At 50.1% G+C, this 20,704-nt stretch overlaps 1 protein-coding gene across 1 annotated transcript; it reads left to right on the top strand.

The window, feature by feature from the left end:
* Nucleotides 1-80: 80 nt before the first annotated feature.
* On the top strand, nucleotides 81-19,050 carry LOC612471 (carcinoembryonic antigen-related cell adhesion molecule 6). Its single transcript, XM_038525553.1, is given in 15 exon segments — nucleotides 81-216; nucleotides 1,033-1,182; nucleotides 1,185-1,235; nucleotides 1,238-1,375; nucleotides 3,603-3,881; nucleotides 4,277-4,573; nucleotides 7,617-7,873; nucleotides 10,208-10,239; nucleotides 14,069-14,196; nucleotides 15,300-15,449; nucleotides 16,701-16,821; nucleotides 17,798-17,854; nucleotides 18,197-18,226; nucleotides 18,662-18,704; nucleotides 18,970-19,050. Coding segments are annotated over 15 exon segments (1,863 nt in total). The 5' UTR covers nucleotides 81-152; the 3' UTR covers nucleotides 19,036-19,050.
* The last annotated feature ends 1,654 nt before the right edge of the window (nucleotides 19,051-20,704 follow it).

The following is a 20,704-nucleotide window of genomic DNA, read 5'->3' as shown; positions in this document are numbered from 1 at the left end:
CCCGCCCGGCCCACGTGACCCGGCCCCGCCCCCAGAGGCGGCCCCGCGCGGAGGGGGAAGGACGCGGCGCTGTCGGGCGGACCGCGGGGCCCGAGCGTCTGCGCGGCGGCAGCTGCTCTCACCCCGGCCGGACGGAGCGGGCAGCGGGCACCATGGAGCCCCCCTCGGCCTCTCCCCGAGCAGGGCGCGGCCCCTGGCAGGAGCTCCTGCTGGCCGGTGAGGGGGCCGATCCCCTGGGAGGGGCGGGAGGACGGGGGAGCGGCGGCCTGGGGCCTGGGGCCTGGGGGGGCGGACGGGGCTCCGCGGGGGACGGGGCGGCGGGCGGGGCGGGGGAGCCGGCTCAGCGACGGGGCGGCCTCGGGATCTGCAAGTGGGGAGTGAGGGGCTGGGTCCCAAGGGCCTCCTCACCGGGGACTCAGTTTTGCAACCTGACGGGAACCACACCCAGGGACCCTAAACCCTGGCCTTGCCACCACCCTGGGGTCCTGACCGATAAGCGCCAGACTCGGAGGGCCCTGGGGACGCTCAGCCCTGGTATTTGCAGCCGGGCCACCCCGGGGGACAGCACAGAGCAGACCAGTCCCTGCTCCCTGAGCTCACTTCTCTGGGAGGAAGACAGACCCGCAGAGACATCTGGAATGTCATGTCAGGTAAGGATAAGCGGCAATGAAGGGAACAGAGCAGGGAAAGGTCAGGACATGAAGACAGAGGGTCCTTAGAGGAGCAGGTCACGGCAGGCCTCTCCCAGGGACCCCCTGAGTGTCACCAGGTATCTGAGGGCAGTGAGGGTGTGAGCCACACACATTTGAGGAAGAGCTTTGGAAACAGGAAATTAAGTTGAGGGGCCCAAAATAACGTGGTCATGCCACTGACCTTGACCAACAGGAGACACACAGACACCCAGATACACATGTCTGCTCACACCCCTCCCCTGAGGCTGGGGGATTAGGACCTGCTGTGTCTCCAGGGCCTCAGCTTTCTGTCCCAACATGTAAGTCCAAACAATAATCCATCCCCTCTCTTCCCTCCTAGTCTCACTCTTAACCTTCCAGAACTCGCCCACCACTGCCCAAGTCACTGTGGAATCTGTGCCTATTGATGCTGCCGAAGGGAAGGATGTGCTTCTGCGTGTCCACAATCTGCCCGGGAATCTTCTAGGCTATGACTGGTTCAGAGAGGAAATTCTATCGTATCATATGTAGGAAACACACAAGTGATTACCCTGGGGCCTGCACATGGGGCAGAGAGACAGCCTACCCCAATAGATCCCTGCTGTTCCAGAACATCACCCTGAACGACATGGGGTATTACACCCTACAAATCATTAAGAAAAAATTTCAAATTGAACAAGTACTTGGACAGCTCCGTGTATTTCGTATTTCCTCTCTCATGTCTGGTGTCAGGTGGGGGGATTTCCACTACACACACACAGGATTCGCAGGCCTGCACTGGGCCTCCATCCCTCTCTGCATTATGTCCCATGAGGGGTTCAGGCATTTCGTGGGGGACCCACACACAGTGGAGACATACTTCCTAGGATTGGAATTCCTTTCCTGGAATTCAGACTCTGTAATCATCTGACAAAGACCCTGCAGGACTCATTCAAGGCCAGGCCTGAGGGATCCTCCCCAGACCTCAGCCCAGAAAGCCTCTGCCCAGACCACTGTCTTGGACCCCTGATTCTGGTGACCCCGGGGAGTGTGTGCCAGGATGGAGTTGGGGCTCTTGGGCAGAGCCAACTGGGAACAAGGAATTCCTAACAACCTGAGCTGGTCACCAGCCACATGTGGGGGAGTGGCAGGGCCTGGGCCTTCACCTGAGGCTCAGAATGGACAGCACAGACATAACAGGTCCCCAGTCTGTTGGCCAACTGCTGTGGGGGACTTGGGGTCTCCAGAGGAAAGGCAGTTCCCCAGGGAGCAACAGAGCAGTGAGATGCTCCTGGCAGCTCCTCCTCCACCCAGATTCAGGCCCAGGGAGCCCTCTCCTGTGGGGTGAGCAGGAACAGAGGCCATTTGATTGACCAGCTGCTATGGACAAAATTTAGATCAGGTATTTCAGGATGTTTAAAGGTTAATTCACAGGCCTGGCAAATAGACATCATCTACCATTATTCCTCTTGCATTCTGGGGAAACCAAGGCATAGGGATAAACAGTCACTGAATCAGGGTCACACAAACTGATGAGCAGCACATCAGTCACCCAAGTTCTCTCTGCAGACCCAGCCCCGTCGTCTCCTCCATCAGTGGGTCTGGGCAGTGAGACCAAATGGAGGCTCACTCCAGTTTACTCTAGACCAGAATGACCTGCCTCAGCAATCAGAGGGAGAATGCCCCTGCCCCCCCAACCCCAGGGGGCTCATCCTCGCCTGCCTGGGCTGGACTTGAAATCAGATTGTTTCCTGATGTGTTGCTGTGGCTCCCACTGGGGTGTAAGGGATGGGACTTGCCTTCCCCTCCTGACTCTGCATCTGAAACCAGCACAGGGTCCACACGTAACAGACTCAGTTGCTTTTGCTTAGGAGGGAAGGAGTGGATGGTGGGGGATTCTTTCCCGCTGGAGGGCAGGGAGCCTGTGTGGCCAGACCTCCTAGGATCCTGCACCCAAGACCCCTCTCTGAAGAGATGATGGATCATTCATCGCTCACCACCCCTGCTTCCTGCTCATCCTCTGGCTCTTTGCTTAGTGGTTGGACTTGGCTCTGCCATGTAAGGGGTCACTGCCTCTTGTCACTCGTTATCAAACAGCCAGGGGGTGCTACGTCTCCAGGCTGTGGGGGGCTGAGAAGTGAACTGACCTCTGGGCTTGTTCCTGGTGGACTTGGGTGTCATTTCTGCTCATAACCCCATCTCCAGGGCAGGCTGTCATGTCTCTGATGAGCCAGGAGAGGTCCAGGGCTGCCTGTGACTCTGTCTGGCGTCTTCTCCTCTGACTCTGTAATCCACATTTGAGAAAGCCTGAAGTTTCAGGCACACAGAGTTGGGGCTTCGCTCTCCCTGAGCGCTCAGATACTCATGTATTTTTTTTAAAGATTTTATTTATTTATTCATGGAGATGCAGAGAGAGAGAGAGGCAGAGACACAGGCAGAGGGAGAAGCAGGCTCCATGCAGAGAGCCCGATTTGGGACTCAATCCAGGGTCTCCAGGATCACGCCCTGGGCTGCAGGCGGCGCTAAACCGCTGCGCCACCAGGGCTGCCACTGTATTTTTTTTTTTTTTTTTTTTTTTTTGCGGATACACAGATTTGCTTTATTCTTTTAAGGACTCTAGTTGGCTGAGTGCTGGGATATGTCACGTCTGATTCAAGATGCCTGTGGAAGGGGCACCTGGGTGCCTTAGTTGCTTAAGAGTCTGCTTTCGGCTCAAGTAATGATCCCAGGGTCCTGGATCGAGGGGTTGGTGGGGCTCTCTGCTCAGTGGCAAGTCTGCTTCTCCCTTTCTCTGTGCCTGATCCTCCCCCTTCTTGTGCGCTCTCTTTCTCTCTCAAATTATATATATATATATATATATATATATATATATATATATATATATTTAAAAAGATGCCTGCTGAGGAATCACAGGTACCACACAGGGCAATGTTCTCTCTATTGTCTGCACAGCGGAGTTACACAAACCCAGCATCACAAGCAACAACTCCAGCCCCGTGGAGAATGCGGATTCTGTAGTGTTAATGTGTGAAGCTCAGACTCAGAGCACAAGCTGCCTGTGGTCAGTAAACAGTAAGAGCCTCCCGGACAGTCCCAGGCTGGAGCTGTCCCTGGACAACAGGACTCTCACTGTACATGGTGTCACAAGGAATGACACAGGACCCTATGAGTGTGAAACTCGGAACCCAGTGAGTGCCGATTGTAGTGACCCATTCACCCTGAATGTGCTCTGTTGAGTAACTTCCATTCCTACCTGGCCCAGCTGCGAGCTCAAGTCCACACAGCCAGAGGCCAAGCCACATCCTTCCTTCTGGGGTCCACGTCCATGACCCTCAGCTGGACCCCCAGCCTGGCCATGGCTTCCTGTCCCCAGCAAACTTGGGCAGGCCCAGCATAACCAAGACTAGGAAGGGGTGGGCTGCTCCTTCCTGGGAGGGTCAACAGCCTGGGAGGGGAAACAGCTTCATGTCTCAGACCCAGGCTCAGTGAACACAGGGGGCTTCTGGTTGGGATGTTTGAAAACAAGGTTGGGACCCAGCTCAGAGGGACACTGTGGCCCTTATACAGATGGGAGCTTCCCTTTCCCTGGGATTACATCACCTGTGGCTTTATTCTGTTTGCTCCAGATGGCCCGGACACACCCACCATTTACCCCTCAGACTCCTATTACCATCTAGGGGGAAACCTCAGTATCTCCTGCGGCACAGCCACTAACCCACCTGCACAGTATTCTTAGTTTATCAGTGGGAGACCCCAGCTATCCACATAGGAGCTTATTATCCCCAACATCACTGTAAATCATAGTGGATCCTATACCTAACTTATCTATCAGAATGGCTCACCATTATCTATCTATCTTATCTATCAGAATGGCACTTGCCTCAATAAGACCACAGTCGAGATTGTCACCGTCTCTGATAAGTGCATCCCTGGAGCATCTGCACTGAGCACTGATGTGAAGTTCTGTCTGCTTTTCAGAAAAGGGCCTAGAATAAGTTCTTTCCCATTTTCTTGTCACAAGCATATCCCAAATCTGTCCCTGAATGATCCCCTTACATGTCTGCAGGTGCTTCCTCCCCTTACTCTTGGATTTTTCATGGCCCCTTGGGTCCAGCCTGTAATGTGGGGAGAGGGTCCTCAGCTCCAGAAAGACCTGCATAAAAGGGGGCTTTGCAAATGGGGCAGAAAGAAGGGTCCTCAGGGTCAGGTTGCCTTTTGTTATTGAATTACAGAAGTGCTTTATATATTCTGAATATTAACCTTTTACCTGATAGGAGTTGCAATTATTTCCTTCTAACCCACAGGTTGCCCTCACTTTTCTTTGCAAAGTGAACTTTAGTTGACACACTATGTGACATTAGTGACATCTGGGCTCTCTCTACAGTGGGCTATTATGGACATTGCTGCTTTAAACTTTGGGGTGAAAAAAACTTTGGGGTGCAGGTATCCCTTCAGATCACTACGTTTATATCCATTGGAAAAATACCTAGTAGTGCAATTGCTGGGCCATAAGGCAGCTCTATTTTTAACTTCTTGAGGAATCTCCACACTGTTGTCCAGAGCGGCTGTACCAGCCTGCATTCCCATCAAGTGTAAGAGGGTTCTGCTTTCTCTGCATCTTCACCAACATTTGTTGTTGCCTGACTGAATTTAACCATTCTCACTGGTGTGAGTTGGTATCTCATTGTAGTTTTGATTTGTATTTATTTCCCTGATGCCAAGTGATGTGGAGCATTTTTTCACGTTTTTGTTGGCTCTTGTATATTTGCTTTGGAGCAATGTCTGTTCGTGAATATCCAACAGAATAAAGACAGTCTCCTCAAAAATGGTGTTGGGAAAATTGGACACCCGCACATAGAAGAATGAAATTGGACCGTGATCTTACACCATATACAAGGATAAACTCAAAATGGATGAAGGAACTAAATGTGAGAGAGGAATCCTTCAAATCCCTAGAGAAGAACACAAACAGCAACCTCTTCGACCTCAGATGCAGCAACTTCTTGCTAGACACATCTCCAGAGGCAACAGAAACAAAAACAAAAAGCAAAAACAAAAAAGAATTGGGACTTCATCAAGATAAAAAGCTTTGCACAGCAAGGGAAACAGTTGATAACCCTCCCTGGCCCCCAGGAATCCCTACAGAATGGGAGAAGATATTTGCAAATATCTTATCAGATAAAGGGTTGGTATCCAAGATCTATAGGAACTCATCAAACTCAACACCCAGAAAACAAAGAATCTGGTCAAGAAATGGGCAGAACTCATGAACAGACATTTCTGTTAGTTTCATTTTGGGGTAGTTCATTCTTAGTATTAGCAACAGACTGATTTTATATGTCGATTATTTATTCTGCAAATTTGTTGAAATTATTTATTGGTTCAGCAGTCTTTGGGGGGATCCTTAGGACTTTGGACATAATTTCATGTCATCTAAAACAGACATAATTATACTTATTCCTTTCCAATTTGATTGCGTTGTGGTTTTTTTTTTTTTCTCCTCCTAATTATTTTAGCTTGGATTTCTGAACTTTTTTTTTTAAGATTTATTTATTTATTCATGGGAGACACACACACACACACACACACACACAGAGGCAGAGACACAGGAAGAGGGAGAAGCAGGCGCCATGCAGGGAGCCCGATGCGGGACTCGATCCTGGGACTCGATCCGGGACTCCAGGATTACGCCCTGGGCTAAGCGCAGGCGCTAAACCACTGAGCCACCCAGGGATCCCCTTCTTTTTTTTTTTAAGATTTTATTTATTTATTCATAGACACAGAGAGAGAGAGAGGCAGAGACACAGGCAGAGGGAGAAGCAGGCTCCATGCAGGGAGCCCCATGTGGGACTCGAATCCAGGTCTCCAGGATCACACCCTGGGCTGCAGGCGGCGCCAAGCCGCTGCGCCACCGGGGCTGCCCCAGGGATCCCCTTCTGAACTGTTTTGAATCAGGTGGTGAAAGTGGCATGTTTATCTTCTATCTGATCTTAGAACAAATGCTTTCAGTGTTTCATCATGGAGTATGATGCTAGCTACGGGCATTTCATATAAGGCCTTCACTATGTTGGGGGTAGTTTTCTTCTATTCCTAAGAGTGCCAGTACTGTATATACAGTAACCACTTCTCTACAGGAGGTTTTTGCCATGAGAGTGAATCCACAGGTCTGGAGGTGAAAATCTTTTTCAGAGTGAGAAATCCTGTAGATTGAAAAGTCTTGGATTCCTAAGGTTATGAAGACTGGGCAGTCTGCTCTCATTCCCTAGTAAATTATAACAATGTGAATGATGGGGCAGCCTGGATGGCTCAGGGGTTTAGCGCCGCCTTCAGCCCAGGGTGTGATCCTGAAGACCAGGGATCGAGTCCCACATTGGGCTCCCTGCATGGAGTCTGCTTCTCCCTCTGTTTGTGTCTCTGCCTCTCTCATGAATAAATAAATAAAGTCTTTATTAAAAAAAAAAGACAGCGTGAATGAATGCCTTCCCTATGTTACATAAAGCTATCTTGAACAGAGAGATGGAAGGGCTATGAGTCTTTCAATCACAAACTACATGGAAAGATATATAAGGAAAGAAGCCTCATCTTTTAAAGTCACAAAAATTCAAGAAAAAAATCATACAGAATTCCATGGGAAAAAATTCCACCTGATGATGAGGATTCTGGACATGTCAACTTAAAAGAGGTTCCTAGTGCTGATACTACAGAGATGTCCAGGCAGATCAGACACATGACTGAGGGCCAGAAGGGAATGTGAGGGCCAGAGGAGGAGGTAAAGCCCTCTCCTTACAGATCATCACCTGAACAAAGACCTTCATCGGATCTGAAGACAACGGGATCATCCCCTGGGTCACCATTATAGAGCTCACGGGGGCCTTAGAGTGGCCGAGATCTCAGAGGAAAGAGCACAGCCCTTGGCTCCAGGCCAACTCTCCTTCTGTTTCCCCCAGTGTATCTCCACAGAGCAAGTGGACCAGCCTTGTCTCCAGGCCAGAAATACCATAGTCATAGAACCTAATAACTCTGTGGTCCTGATCTCCACAAATGACACTGGGGTCTCTATCCAGTGTTCCTTCAATGGCCAGAGTCTAAAGCTCATAGAGAGGATGAAGCTGTCCCAGGACAAGGGCACCCTGGCCATATGCCCTGTCAGGAGGGAAGATGCTGGGAATTATAAGTGTGAAGTCTCCAAGGTGGTCACTTCCAGCAAAACTGACCCCCTCAGTGTGAGGAGGAGGTAGAGGCCTGCAAAACATCATGGATAAGATCCCCAAAATTAGACTTGCTTGTAGTATCTTGCTTCTGTTATGTACCAGCTCTTGAACCTTGGGCAAGACACTCAATCTCCTGAACCTCAGTGTTCTCATCTTAAAAAACTAGAAAGAACAGGTGGATCTTAGGGCTGCTGTGAGGGTTGTTAATATGAGCTCATGAGATGAAATCCTGAGACAGTATCATGCTTAGATTTGGGGCTCAATCAAATTTAGTAGCTATTGGTTTTTTGTTATTAACATTTTTGTTACTAGCTGTAATGTCATGTGGATTTGAGATTCAGTGTTGTCTTATCACGTTGCAGCTCTGTGACCTTCACTGATTTAGTCAAGCTCTTTCCACACTCAGATACTCATTTTGCACAGTGGGGATGACATCTGGCCCCCTCCAGGGCAGAGAAGCAACAGATGAGATAAATACAAAGTATTTCCCATGTGCTTTGCAGAGAACTGACCTCAAAAGCTATCATCTAATGTTCTTCTCTTTAATCAGTGTTGAGTGGACAGGTAAGAATCTCCCTGTAAGAGCATCAGTGATGATGAAAGGGAAGACACAGGGGAAGAGGCATAACGTGAGAGGAAGATACACAGGACAGCTGTGCTGGTGCGGGGAACTACATGAGGATTAGAGCAAGTCCAAGGTTTTACTTCGAGGAGCAGAAATGATGCAGCAGTCAGGGGGTCAGGACTCTGGTGACAACACATACACCACCCAGACCTCAGTGGCCTTTCCTTCCTCCCTAAGCATGCCCTTCCCTCTTGGCCCCTCCTGGTGTCCCCAGATTTGACTTCGGACACATTCCCCTGACTTTTTCTTCTTATTTTGGATGAAAGACCACAGGCCTCCCTATGGGGTCCATCATTAGCATTGTACTCGGCGTTCCGCTCGGACCAGCGCTCATGGCTGCCTTGGGGTGTCTCCTGCTCTGCAGAAGGACTGGAAGGTACAACGGCATTTCCCACATGCTGATCCTGTCCCACAGCCTACTCCCGGGCAAGACGGAGACCCCGTCCTGACCTAGGATTCTGGGCTGGCTCTTACAGACCTCCCAACTGCCCCCTGGATTTTCCCTCTCATTCCATCTGGCTCCTTCCTCATCAGCTACAGACCTGGGCACTTCCTTCACAGCCTCCTCTGTTATAAATGAGAGACAATTGGGGAACAGCCCCTCAGGGTTGTCCTGATCATTTGCCAAACCTATAAAAATGCTGACAGGAGTAAGGGCTCAGTAAACAGCACCTCCTATGGTTTTTGTTTAGTCCACACACCTTGTGCATGGGATTTGTGGGCTCCGGATGTGAGAGAGATCCTGGGGAAGGTCACACAACAGAGAGTGGAAGAGCCTGACTAGCCAGGTGGGATCATCCCTCAAAATGGCAGATGCAGGAACCAGAGCCTCTGTTGTGGAAGACAGGAAACCTGGGTTCAACCAAAGGATGTCCTGGCATGTCCTTTGTGCCTCTTCCAGGCAGAGGGAGATTGATGATGGCCAGTGTCACATTACAGCATCATCAGGCCTGAGGGGCCTTGGTTCTGACCCCAGCAGGAGCCCCACCTTCAAGGATCCAGTATCCCCAAGGCTCTCCACTTGTCCTGAACATACAGCTGCAGCTTTGCTCCTTCTATTCATCAAACCCTCATGTTTGATTCCTCTCCTGGGTCTTCCATCACTTTTCAGGACACTTTCTCCTAGACTCCCATCAGCCTCCAAGGCTTCCTCTGTGGGCCCAGGACAAATGTGCTCCACGGCCTTTCCTTATCCCCTCTCCTGGGCCCTTGCTCTCCTAAATAGCAGTGGTGGAGAGAAGAGATCTCTAACTCCTACCTGCATGAGGATCCTCCTTGTCCCCAGCTGTGACACCAAAGCTGTGACCTCACCCTGCTCCCATTACACGTGGTCTTTCCTAGGGTCACTGCCTGCCATGATCTCAAAGAGCTCCAGAGCCCAACATCCATCCCCAACCACTGAGTATCTCTTCAGCCCAGAAGAAACTGGGATCCCTACTCCTGCCCCACAATGTCCACTCCTGGATTCAACTCCTGGGGCTTCTGACCCTTTCTCTGGGGCTTCAGCACACAGGACCTCCACTGGCCATACTCCCTGACTTGTGGAATTTGGATCATAGGTTATAACCTGGCACTCATGAAGCCCTAAAATATCCTATGGGTCTTTCCCTGGAAGGTGCTCCTTCTGTGGTTCTCTGAGCGCTAAAGACGTGTCCCTGACTGGGAGTGTGGGCTCAAAGTTCCTCACAGCCCTGGATGCTAACTCCTGTCTCTCCCCCCAGGCCATGGTCCAGCCAGCAGCTCTACATCCCCGGTAAGCTCGCTCCCTCCCCCAGCCTTTCCACTGGGGTCCAGGCTGTGCAGGCTCAAGGCAGGGCCACCAACCAATTCAGCAGCATCACAGACCCTGCTTCCCTAAGAGTAGCCAGGCAAGGCAAGCCATGTATTGGCCAGGAGTGGACCTACTCCTGGGGCAGGACCAGCCCTCACCATGTCCTGAGATTTCCCTATTCCCCTGAGCTGGCCAAAGGTAAACCCTGGAGTCCAGCCAGGCAGGGGCAGGGTGGGTACTGGGAGCAACAGGAAGGGTCCTGGCTAACAAGAATGGGGCAGGGAGTGCAGTGGGCCTGTTTGGGCATGGATCAACAGGCTTGGAGAAGGCTGCTCAAGAGGCAGATCTGCTCACTCCTGTAGAGAAAAGACCCTCCCTTCCTGCTACCAACACCCATTCTCTCCTGTTCAGGACTCCCTGCCCAGCTCCACAGCAGCAGTTCCTATCTGCCAAGTGAGTAGGGCAATGAATGTTCTGGGCTCTGAAGCCCAAGGGAGCCAAAGATTTGCCCCCTTCCTGCCCTGGCTGTGCTGTCAGGTTCAGGAAACAGCAGAGCAAAGAGGATCAGTGTCAGTGGGAGGAAGAAGGGGCCTGGGGCAGAAACCTGCCACATGGCCAGGCTCCCAGAGAGCAGCCAGGTAGGCCTAGAACCTGAATGTCAGGCAGATATGTTCACAGAAGGTTATAGGGGCTCAGAGGCCTCTTCTTGTTTTACAGGAATTATGACAGCTGGACACAAGCATTTACTGCAGACCAACTACACCACAGAAATTGCTGTTTAGTTTCCCCTGCGAACTGCTACTTCCAGGGGCCTTCCTGAGACCCCAGACCCTGTGTGGGGTTAGAAGGTCAGGAGCCGCAGCTTGAGCCACAGAACCAACTCTAAGCATTGAGAATATTCATAGACCTGGACCCACAAGTGGTCTTTTTTCAGTCCATTCTTTGTTCTCTCTTCTGGTTTCCAGTGATGTCAATGTGAGATCGTTCCCTTTTTCTGATTTTTTTTTTTTTTGAGAGAGAGAGAAGGAGAGAGAGAGAAATGCTCCTGAGAATGGAAAGGGGCTGAGGGAGAAAATCCTTAAGCCGACTCCCAACTGAGCAGGGAGCCCAGCACAGGGCTTGATCTCAGGACCCTGACATCATGACTTGAGCCCAAATCAGATGCAATGCAATCCCCATCAATGTGCCTACAGCATTTTTCAATGAAAGAGAAAAAAGCAATTCTGAAATTTGTATGGAACCACAAAATGCACCAAATAGAAAGTCTGCTTGAGCAAGAAGAAGGAAGCTGGCAGCATCACTTTTCCTAATTTCAAACTACATTCCAAAACTGCCATCATCAAAATACTAAGGCATGGTGACAGCACTCCAACGAATGCATCTACCGTCACTTGTCTCTCAAGTGTGGATTTAAGAGATGTGAGCAGCCAAACCCAAGTTCATAACCAGTTCTCTGTCAGGTACCAGTATTGACAGAGGGAAACAATAGTGGAACAGAAAAGAGCCCTGAACTAAATCCATGCATATAAGGTCAACGGATCTTCGACAAGGGTGTCAAAAATACACAGTGGGAAAGGATAGTCTCTACAACAGTTGATGTTGGGGAAAGTGGATAGCCACATGCAAAAGAATGAAATGGCACACTTACTTTACACATACAAAAATCAACTAAAATTCACCAACTTAAATCATAAAACTCCTAAGAGAAAACATAGGGGAAAAGCTTGATGACATTGGTCTTGGCAAAGACTTCATGGATATGACAGAAAAAGCACAGGTAACTGAAATGAAAGTCAACAAGTAGGACTATATCACACTAAGCACTTTCTGTACAGCAATGGAAATCAGGAACAAAATGAGAAGGCAACCTAGCAAATGGGAGAGAATATTTTAGAACATGTACATATAATGGGTTAATATCTCCCAGATAAAAGGAACTCCTACACCAGCATAGTAAAAAAGACAGGAACAAATGACCTAATGTTCAATGGGCTAGCATGTCTCCAAAGACAAAGGAAACCAAGCAAAAACGAAGTCTTGGGTCTTTGACAACATGGAAAGCCTCCACACAGCAAAGGAGATGGTCAACAAACTCAAAGGCAACCGATGGAATGGAAGAAGATATATGCAAATTTCTTATCAGATAGAGGGCTGCTATTGAAGATCTAACAGAAATCATCAAACTCAACACCAAAAATAAACAAAGAATCCAGTCAAGAAATGAGCAGAACACATGAACTGACATTTCTTCGAAGAAGACAAATGGCCAAGAGACACAAGGGAAACTGCTCCACATCACTTGGCATCAGGGAAATACAAATCAAAACCACATGAGTTATCACCCTACACCAGTCAGAATGGCTAAAATGAACAACTCTGGAACAACAAATGGTGCAGAGGATGCAGAAAAAGGGGAACCCTCATACACTGTTGGAGGGATGCAGGCTGGTACAGCCACTCTGGAAAACTGTATGGAGTTTCCTCAAGATATTAAACATAGAACTACAATACGATCCAGCAATCCCACTTCTAGATAATTCTCAAAAGAACTGAAAGCAAGATCCCGAGGAGGTATGTGCACACCGGTGCTTATTACAGCACTATTCCCAACAGCCCAGCTATGGAAACACCTAAATGTCCATTGCAGATGAGTAGTTGAGGGAGATGTAGTATATACATATAATGGAACACTATTAAGTGGATAAATCTCATATGCACTGTTAATAAAGTTAAAGTAAGGTAATAGACAATGATAAATGTTTTCACAGTTGAAACCAAAGCAAACAGCACCCTGAGATGCCACTTCTCATACATCAGACTGGCAAAACAAATGTAAAAGACTGTCCATAATTAGTGTTGTTGAGGATGGAAGCACTCTCATACATTACTAGTGAGAAAGTAAAATTACAATACTTTGGGAAACAATATCGCATGTTCTTCAACCAATTAAACTTGTGCCTCCTCAGCGATACCCTCACTGCCCTCCTGTAACTCTTCCCAAGAGATATGAGAGCACACTCCCATTTCAAAGCCTCCTGCACTAAAGTTTCTGGCAAGTCTACTTGTAATAGCCCAAAGATGGAAACAATATAAATGTCCATAAATGAGTGAACGAATTAAAAAAAAACCTTTCTGCACCCTTCCAATGTACTACACTAAGAGATTAAAAAGAATAAAACTGTGGATCCATGCAATAAATGTACCAATGGGTTAATTTTTTTTAAACCACACTGAGTAAAGAATTCAACCCCGACCTTAAATTATATTGTATTATTCACCTATTCAAAATTCTAAAAACTGTAAACTAATGTCTAACAACAAGCAATGTAAGGTTTCATGTGAACAGGGGAAGGAGGGTTAAAAGGGGCCAAAGAAAAGAATAGAGAGGACATGAGGGGACTTTTGAGAGGAAGGGACATGTTCACTATCTTATGTAGGAATGAATTTTCTAGTGCATCCACATGGGAAAACTGAACATATTGTTTACTTTACATATGTTGAGTTTCCTTTTTATTTCTTTATTGGGGAGAGATAGCAGGACCAAGGGGGAGGGATAAAAGAGGAAGCAAAATCCTAAATGAGCAGGGAACCCACTTGGGGCTCCATCCAGGACCAGGAGATCATCACCTGAGCCAAAGGCAGACACTGAACTCCCAGGCACCCCTGGTGAGTTTCTTATATGTCCACTATATCTCAATAAAGTTGTCAAAATTATATATACATATATGAAATATTACTTAAGTACAAATTTAAAAAATAGCCAACTTCAGGGCAGGTCTCTGTCTTCCCTCCTTCCCTCCTTGTCCACCAGGTGGCGGCAGAGCTGCTCTGTAGCCAAGAGCCTTGCTCAGGGCGCCACAGCCCAGCAGGCTCTGACCCACCTGTCTCACCGCCGCACACTTCTCCTGGCTCCCAGGCTCTTCGTCCTGAAGGCCCCTGGTCTGTGGAGACCCCTGAAGATTTCTCAGCAGCCCGTGGAGTCCTGGGGAACTAGGGGACATTCCCGTGCAGGTGGGACAGGAGAACCCAGGATCTGCCTTTGTTTCCGGGGGGCTGAGAGTCTCCTCCCCTTTACAGAGGCAGCCCTGGGATCCCTCAGCTGAGTCTCTGGGTGGAGCCGCTCCAGCTCCTGTTTCCTGTGGGAGATCTAGAGCAGAGAAAAGACAGAGACACAGATAACTTGGAGGCAATACCCCTACCCCTAGGCTGTGATGGAGAGACAGGGCATTGTGGTGTCCAGCCTTCCAGGCAGGTATGTTTTCCCCCAAGTCTCAAGAGATGACTACTAGGTCATTCCTTGGACTGTTGAGGACAGAGAGCTCCTACTGTGGAGCACATCCTTTTGGGTAGATAATCCTCCTGAAAGAGGCTCAGGAATCTTCTGGACAGTGCCTGTCCTCTCCCCAGGCTCACCCTGCCCTAGAATGGACTCAGGCAGTCTAGGACCCACAGGAACCAGGACCCAGGCTGACCAGTCCCTCACCTCTGCCCAGGGCTCAGGGCCACCCATATCCTTTGGAGCTGGTCAGCATCCTGGATGCAGCCCCCGGCAGCGCCTCCAGGAGGCGACATAGGGACATGCAGACAATACCCGGGAACCCAAAACCCTGAAGCTGGCTTTGGCTAATGAGGAGAAGGAGGAGCCTGAATTCTATCCCTTTCTCAAACAGACCCCCTGGTCCCTCCCACCGGCCTGTTCTGTCCTGCTGGCTCTGTCTAGGGTGCTCCTAGGGTGATCCGTAAGGGGTCTCTGTGCTGTCCCCACTTTTTACCTGACATCAGCCAATGGGAGAGACAGTGTGACCACAGGAGGCTTCCTCAGGCAGAGGACACAGGCTGCCCAGGATACTCAAGACCACATGGACAGTCTCTGGACCATGTTTCAGCCAAAAGACCTTTAGAGGGTGAGTCTCCTCAAAACCTTCCCTTGGGGACCAGAGAGCCCCAGCCACCTGATCTCCCACCACTGCTTCTCTTCCCAGGATGTGCAAGAATTCCTCTTCACACCTTGTAAATGAGCTCCTCAGACACCTGGTCCTGAGTCTCTGCCCCTGGAAGCAGAGGTCAAGCTGTTGACACCCAGGGATGGGCACTGGACCCTCACCAGTCATCACCCACGCTGCCCCTTTTTCACCCCCAGAGTCCTCTCTGTGACCTTGCTGCCAGGAGGAAATCCATCCTTCCCAGAGCAGGTGAGAACACTGGGGAGATCCGTGCCCAGCTGAGCTTCTCTATTACAAAGGGAAACGATCCCCTGGATCTGGGGACTCTGGGCTGTGTGTGTGGTGTCCACAGACTCAGGCAGGACACAACAGAGGGCACTTAGAGAGGGGAGAAGGGTCATCCTCTCAGGGAACCAGGACCCCTCAGCCCGGCTGCTGTGTCAGGAGGGATGATGCTGGGAGTTACCAATGTGAGGTCTCCAGCCTGGTCAGTTCCAGCAAAAGTGACACACTCTGTGTGACTGTGACCTGTGAGTGAACTTCAACCCCTCTTCCATCCATCCTGTATATTTTCCTGGCAGGGGGTATGAAATGGATGAAGTCCCAGAGGAGGTAGAGGCCTATAGGACATCGTGGATGAGGTCCCCAGAATTAAACTAATCTTTTAGCATCTTGGTTCTGATATGTACCAGCTGTTGGACCTTGGGCAAGACTCTCAACCTCCAGAGCCTCAGTGTTCTCATATATAAAACTGGAAAGAACAGCTGGATCTCTGGGCTGTTGTGAGTGTTGTTAATATGAGCTCATGAGATGAAATCCTGAGACAGCATCATACTCAGATTTGGGGCTCAATCAAATTTAGCAGCTATTGGTTTTTTTGTTGTTGGCATTTTTGTTACTAGCTGTAATACCACGTGGAATTGGGATTCAGTGTTTTCTTATCACGTTCCAGCTCTGTGACCTTCACTGATTTAGTGAAGCCCTTTAAACACTCAGATGCACATTTTGCACAGTGGGAATGACACTTGGCCCCCTTAAGGGCAGAGAAGCAGCAAATGTTATAAACATAAAGCATTTCTTTCTCATGTGCTTTGCACAGAACTGACCTCAAAAGTCATTGGCTAAGGCTTTTCTCTTTAATCAGTGTTGAGAGGACAGATGAAGGTCTCCCTGTAAGAACATCAATGATGATGAAAGGCAAGAAAAAATGATGATGAAAGGGAAGACATAGGAGAAGAGGCATAATGTGAGAGGAAGATGAACAGGATGGCTTTGCTGGTGGGGGACAATGTGAGAATGAGAGCAATCCAAGGTTTCACTGTGATGAACAGGAATGATGCAGCAGTCAGGGTGTCAGGACTCTGTGGTGACAACACATACACCACCCAGAACTCAGTAGCCTTGTCTTCCTCCCTAAGCATGCCCTTCCTTCTTGGCCCCTCCTGGTGTCCCCAGATTTGACTTTGGACTCCTTCCCCTCCCTTTTTCTTCCTATTTCAGATGAAAGAAGCACCATGGGCCTCCCTGTGGGGTCCTTCATTGGCATTGCATTTGGGGTTCTGCTCAGATTAGTATTCATGGCCACCGTGGGGTGTCTCCTGCTCTGCAGAAGGACTGGAAGGTAAGAGGCATTTTCCACAGCTGATCCTGTCCCACAGCTGACCCCCAGGCAGGAGGGAGACCTCGTCCTAACCTAGGATTCTGGGCTGGCTCTTCCAGGCCTCCCAACTGCCCCCCTGATTTTCCCTCTCATTCCATCTGGCTCCTTCCTCACCAGCTGCAGACATGGGTGCTCCCTTTACAGCCTCATCAGTTATAAATTAGAGACAATTGGGAAACAGCCCCTTAGGGTTGTCCTGATCACTTGGCAAACCTATAAAAATGCTGACAGGAGTAAGGGCTCAGTAAATGGCACCTCCTGTGGTTTTTTAAGTCCACATGCCCTGTGTGGGGGATTTGTGGCCTCGAGATTTCAGAAAGTTCCTTGGGAAGGTCACACAGCAGAGAGTTGAAGAGCCTGACAGACCAGGTGGGGTCATTCCCCAAAATGGCAGATGGATGAACCACATCAGGAACCACAACCTCTATTGTGTGAGGCCAGAGAACCTAGGCTCATCCAGGGAGAGGTCCTGGGATGTCCTCTATGCCTCTTCCAGGCAGATGGAGATCAAGGATATCCATGTCACATTATAGGATCTCCTGGCCTGAGGGGGCGAGGGTCTGACACATCAGGCGCCCCACATTCAGGGATCCAGTATCCCCAGGGCTCCCAACATGTCCTGAACACACAGCTGCAGCCTTGCCCCTTCCACTCATCAAACCCTCATATTTGATTCCTTTCCTAGGTCCTCCATCAATTTTCAGGACAGTTTCTCTTAGATCCCATTGCCTGCGGGTCTTCCCCTCTAGGCCCAGGACAGGCATGGTCCATGGCCTTTCCTTATCCCCTCTCCTTGGCCTTTCCTCTCCTAAACAGTAGTGGTTGAGAGAGAAGTTCACTAATCCTGCCTGAATGAGGATCCTCTTTGTCCCCAGCTGTGACTCCAAACCTGTGACCTCACCCTGATCCCCTCACACTTAAGCTTGATCTTTCCTAGGGTCAGTGCCTGCCATGATCTCAAAGAGTTCTGGCGCCCAGCATCCACCCCTCATGAGTATCTCTTCAGCCCAGTAGGGACCGAGAGCCCCATAGACCTGCCCCATATTGTCCACTCCTGAAATCACCCTGTGAGGTTTCTGAGCCATTCCCTTTAGCACACGAGACCTCTCGTGGCTTTAGCACATGGGGCCTCCACTGGCCATACTCCCTGACCTCTGGAATTTGGATCATAGGTCATAACCTGGCCTCACTGTGCCCTAAAATGGCCTATGGGTCTCTCCCTGGGAGGTGCTCCTTCATCCCTGGTCCCTGAGAGCTCAGGACCTATCCCTGCCTGGGATGGTAGGCCCAAGCTTCCTCATAGCCCCGGGTGCTAACTCCTGTCTCTGCCCCCAAGCCATGGTCCAGCCAGCAGCTCCACATCCCCAGGAAGTTCGCCACTTCCCCTACTCTTTCCACTGGAACCCCTTCTGTGCAGGCTTACGGCAGAACCACCAACCAATTCAGCAGCATTCACAGGCCCTGCTTCCTTCAGAGTAGCCAGGCAAGGCAAGCCATGTACTGGCCAGGAGTGGACCCACTTCTGGGGCAGGACCAGTCCCCACCATGTCCTGAGTTTTCCCTGCTCCCCCGAGCTGGCCAAAAGTGAATCCTGGAGTCCAGCTAGGGGCAGGGTGGGCACTGGGAGCATCAGCCAGGGGTCCTGGGCTAATAGGAATGAGGCAGCAGTGCTGTGGGGAGTAGTCTGGGACAGGGGCATGGGTCAACAGGCTTGGAGAAGGCTGCTCAAGAGGCAGGTCTGCTCATTCCTGTAGAGAAATGACCTTCCTTCTCTGCTACCAATACCCATTCTCCCCTATTAGGACTCCCTGCCCAGCCCCACAGCAGCAGTTCCTATCTACCAGGTGAGTGTGGGCAATGAATGACCTGTCCCTTAAGCCTTAGGGGGACAAAGATCTGCCCCCGCCTGCCCCTGGCTGTGCTATTAGGTTCAGGAAACAACAGAGCAAAGGGGATCAGGGTTAGTGAGGGGGAAGAAGGGGCCTGGGGCAGAAACCTGCCACACAGCAAGGCTCCCAGAGAGTGGCCAGGTGGGCCTGGAGCCTGAAAGTCACACAGATATGTTCACAAAAGGTTACAGGGGCTCAGAGGCCTCTTCTTGTTTTACAGGAATTACGACAGCTGGACACAAGCATTTACCGCCAGATCAACCACAAAGCAGAAGTGGCTTCTTAGGGCAGCCCGGTGGCTCAGTGGTTTAGTGCTGCCTTCACCCCAGGGCTGGATCCTGGAGACCAGGGATCGAGTCCTGTGTCGGGCTCCCTGCGTGGAGCCTGCTTCTCCCTCTGCCTGTGTCTCTACCTCTCTCTCTCCCTCTCTGTGTGTCTGTCATGAATGAATAAATAAAATCTTAAAAAAAAAAAAGAGGTGGCTTCTTAGTTTCCCCTGGGAATTGTTCCTTCCAGGGGACTTCCTGAGAACTCAGACCCTAGGTGGGGTCAGGAGCCACAGTCTGAGCCAGAGAACCAGCTCTAAACCTTGAGGATATTCAGAGTCATGGAACCAGGGTTGCGTACCTCCTGTTCTCTGGAGATCCACAGGCTGGCCTGAACCCGGGACAAAGGCTGCCATCTCCCAGGAAGTACAGGTTCCCAGGGAAAGTGTCCTTACCCCTGAATCACCAGGAACATGTTGAGAGGACCTGAATAAAGAGGAGTCTTCCCCTCTTTTGCCCTTTTTTTTTTGTGAATAGCAATTTCTCTTAGCAGAAATTTTCCCAGGGGCACCTGGCTGGTCAGTCAGTAGAGCATGCTACTCTTTATCTTGAGGTCATGAGTTTGAGCCCTATGTGTGGCATAGCGTTTACTTTTAAAAAAGAATAAAGTAAAAAAAAAAAAAAAAAGAAGAGAAAACATATTCACCTGAAACTCTGGGTCTCTTCTCTCTTGGGTCACACAGGGAGATGTTTACCTCTAAGCTAACCAAGCCCCCATCTCTAGTCTCCCAGAATAGAAGAAGTGGTGAGGGGTGTGGACATGTTGGGACCATGCTCACCAGAACACCAGAGCTGTGGCCAAACCATGAGAGCACTCAGCAGTCCTCACACCGCATGGGGACCAAGGCTATAGACACTCCCAGAGCTTATAAATATGCAGCAGGTTTATAAGTGTGCACAGAACATGGGGCCTCTGCTGACCACAGGAAGAGGAGCTAGGGAGGAGCAGCCACAAGCCGGCAAGCATCCTGAGTGGGACCCTTTCACAGCCTTTTGGTGTCCTGAGCCCTTTGGCCCTCCTCACCCAGCCCTGGTGGCCTTCACCAATAAACTTTCCTGTCCCCAAATCCAGGACCCAGGGGTCTGGCACGGGTCCAAATGTTTCTCCTCTGTGTTAGAGGCCAGCCTTCAGGATATCCTTACCTCTGGGGTGACAGAGAGAGGCTGTCAGAGTAACCCCAGTGGGGAAGACCCAGAATTCATGCCTTGAGCATGGCCCTCAGAGGCACTGCCTGTACCCTCTAGCCCAGTCCTTCCCATCAGTGTCCACTTTTCTCCCTGAACTGGATCTTCCTGAAACATACCTCCTGACAAAGAAGTGTCTAGGTCAGAGGCAGGGGGCTTACCCACCAAACTGTCACCCAAGCTCCCATGGCTATTGGACAAATGGTCTCTTCCACCTGGGCCATGGGCTTCCTCCTACCTGTGCATCACTTGCAGCCCCCTCCGCACACCTGGGCCAGCAGTTCTTCATTCTTCCCTGAGGCCCCAGCTTGGGCGCTCTTCCCATGGGGATTCATTTGCATCCCGGTGCCCACATTCACACAAATAAAAGTGGTCTGAGCACCAAGGCACCACTCCCATATTTCACAAGTGTGCCTGCCTTTGCCTGAGTGTTCTTAGTCATGA

Source organism: Canis lupus, chromosome 1, assembly GCF_011100685.1.
Source record: "Canis lupus familiaris isolate Mischka breed German Shepherd chromosome 1, alternate assembly UU_Cfam_GSD_1.0, whole genome shotgun sequence".
Classification (NCBI taxonomy): domain Eukaryota; kingdom Metazoa; phylum Chordata; class Mammalia; order Carnivora; family Canidae; genus Canis; species Canis lupus.
This window is presented reverse-complemented; position numbering and strand designations above follow the sequence as displayed.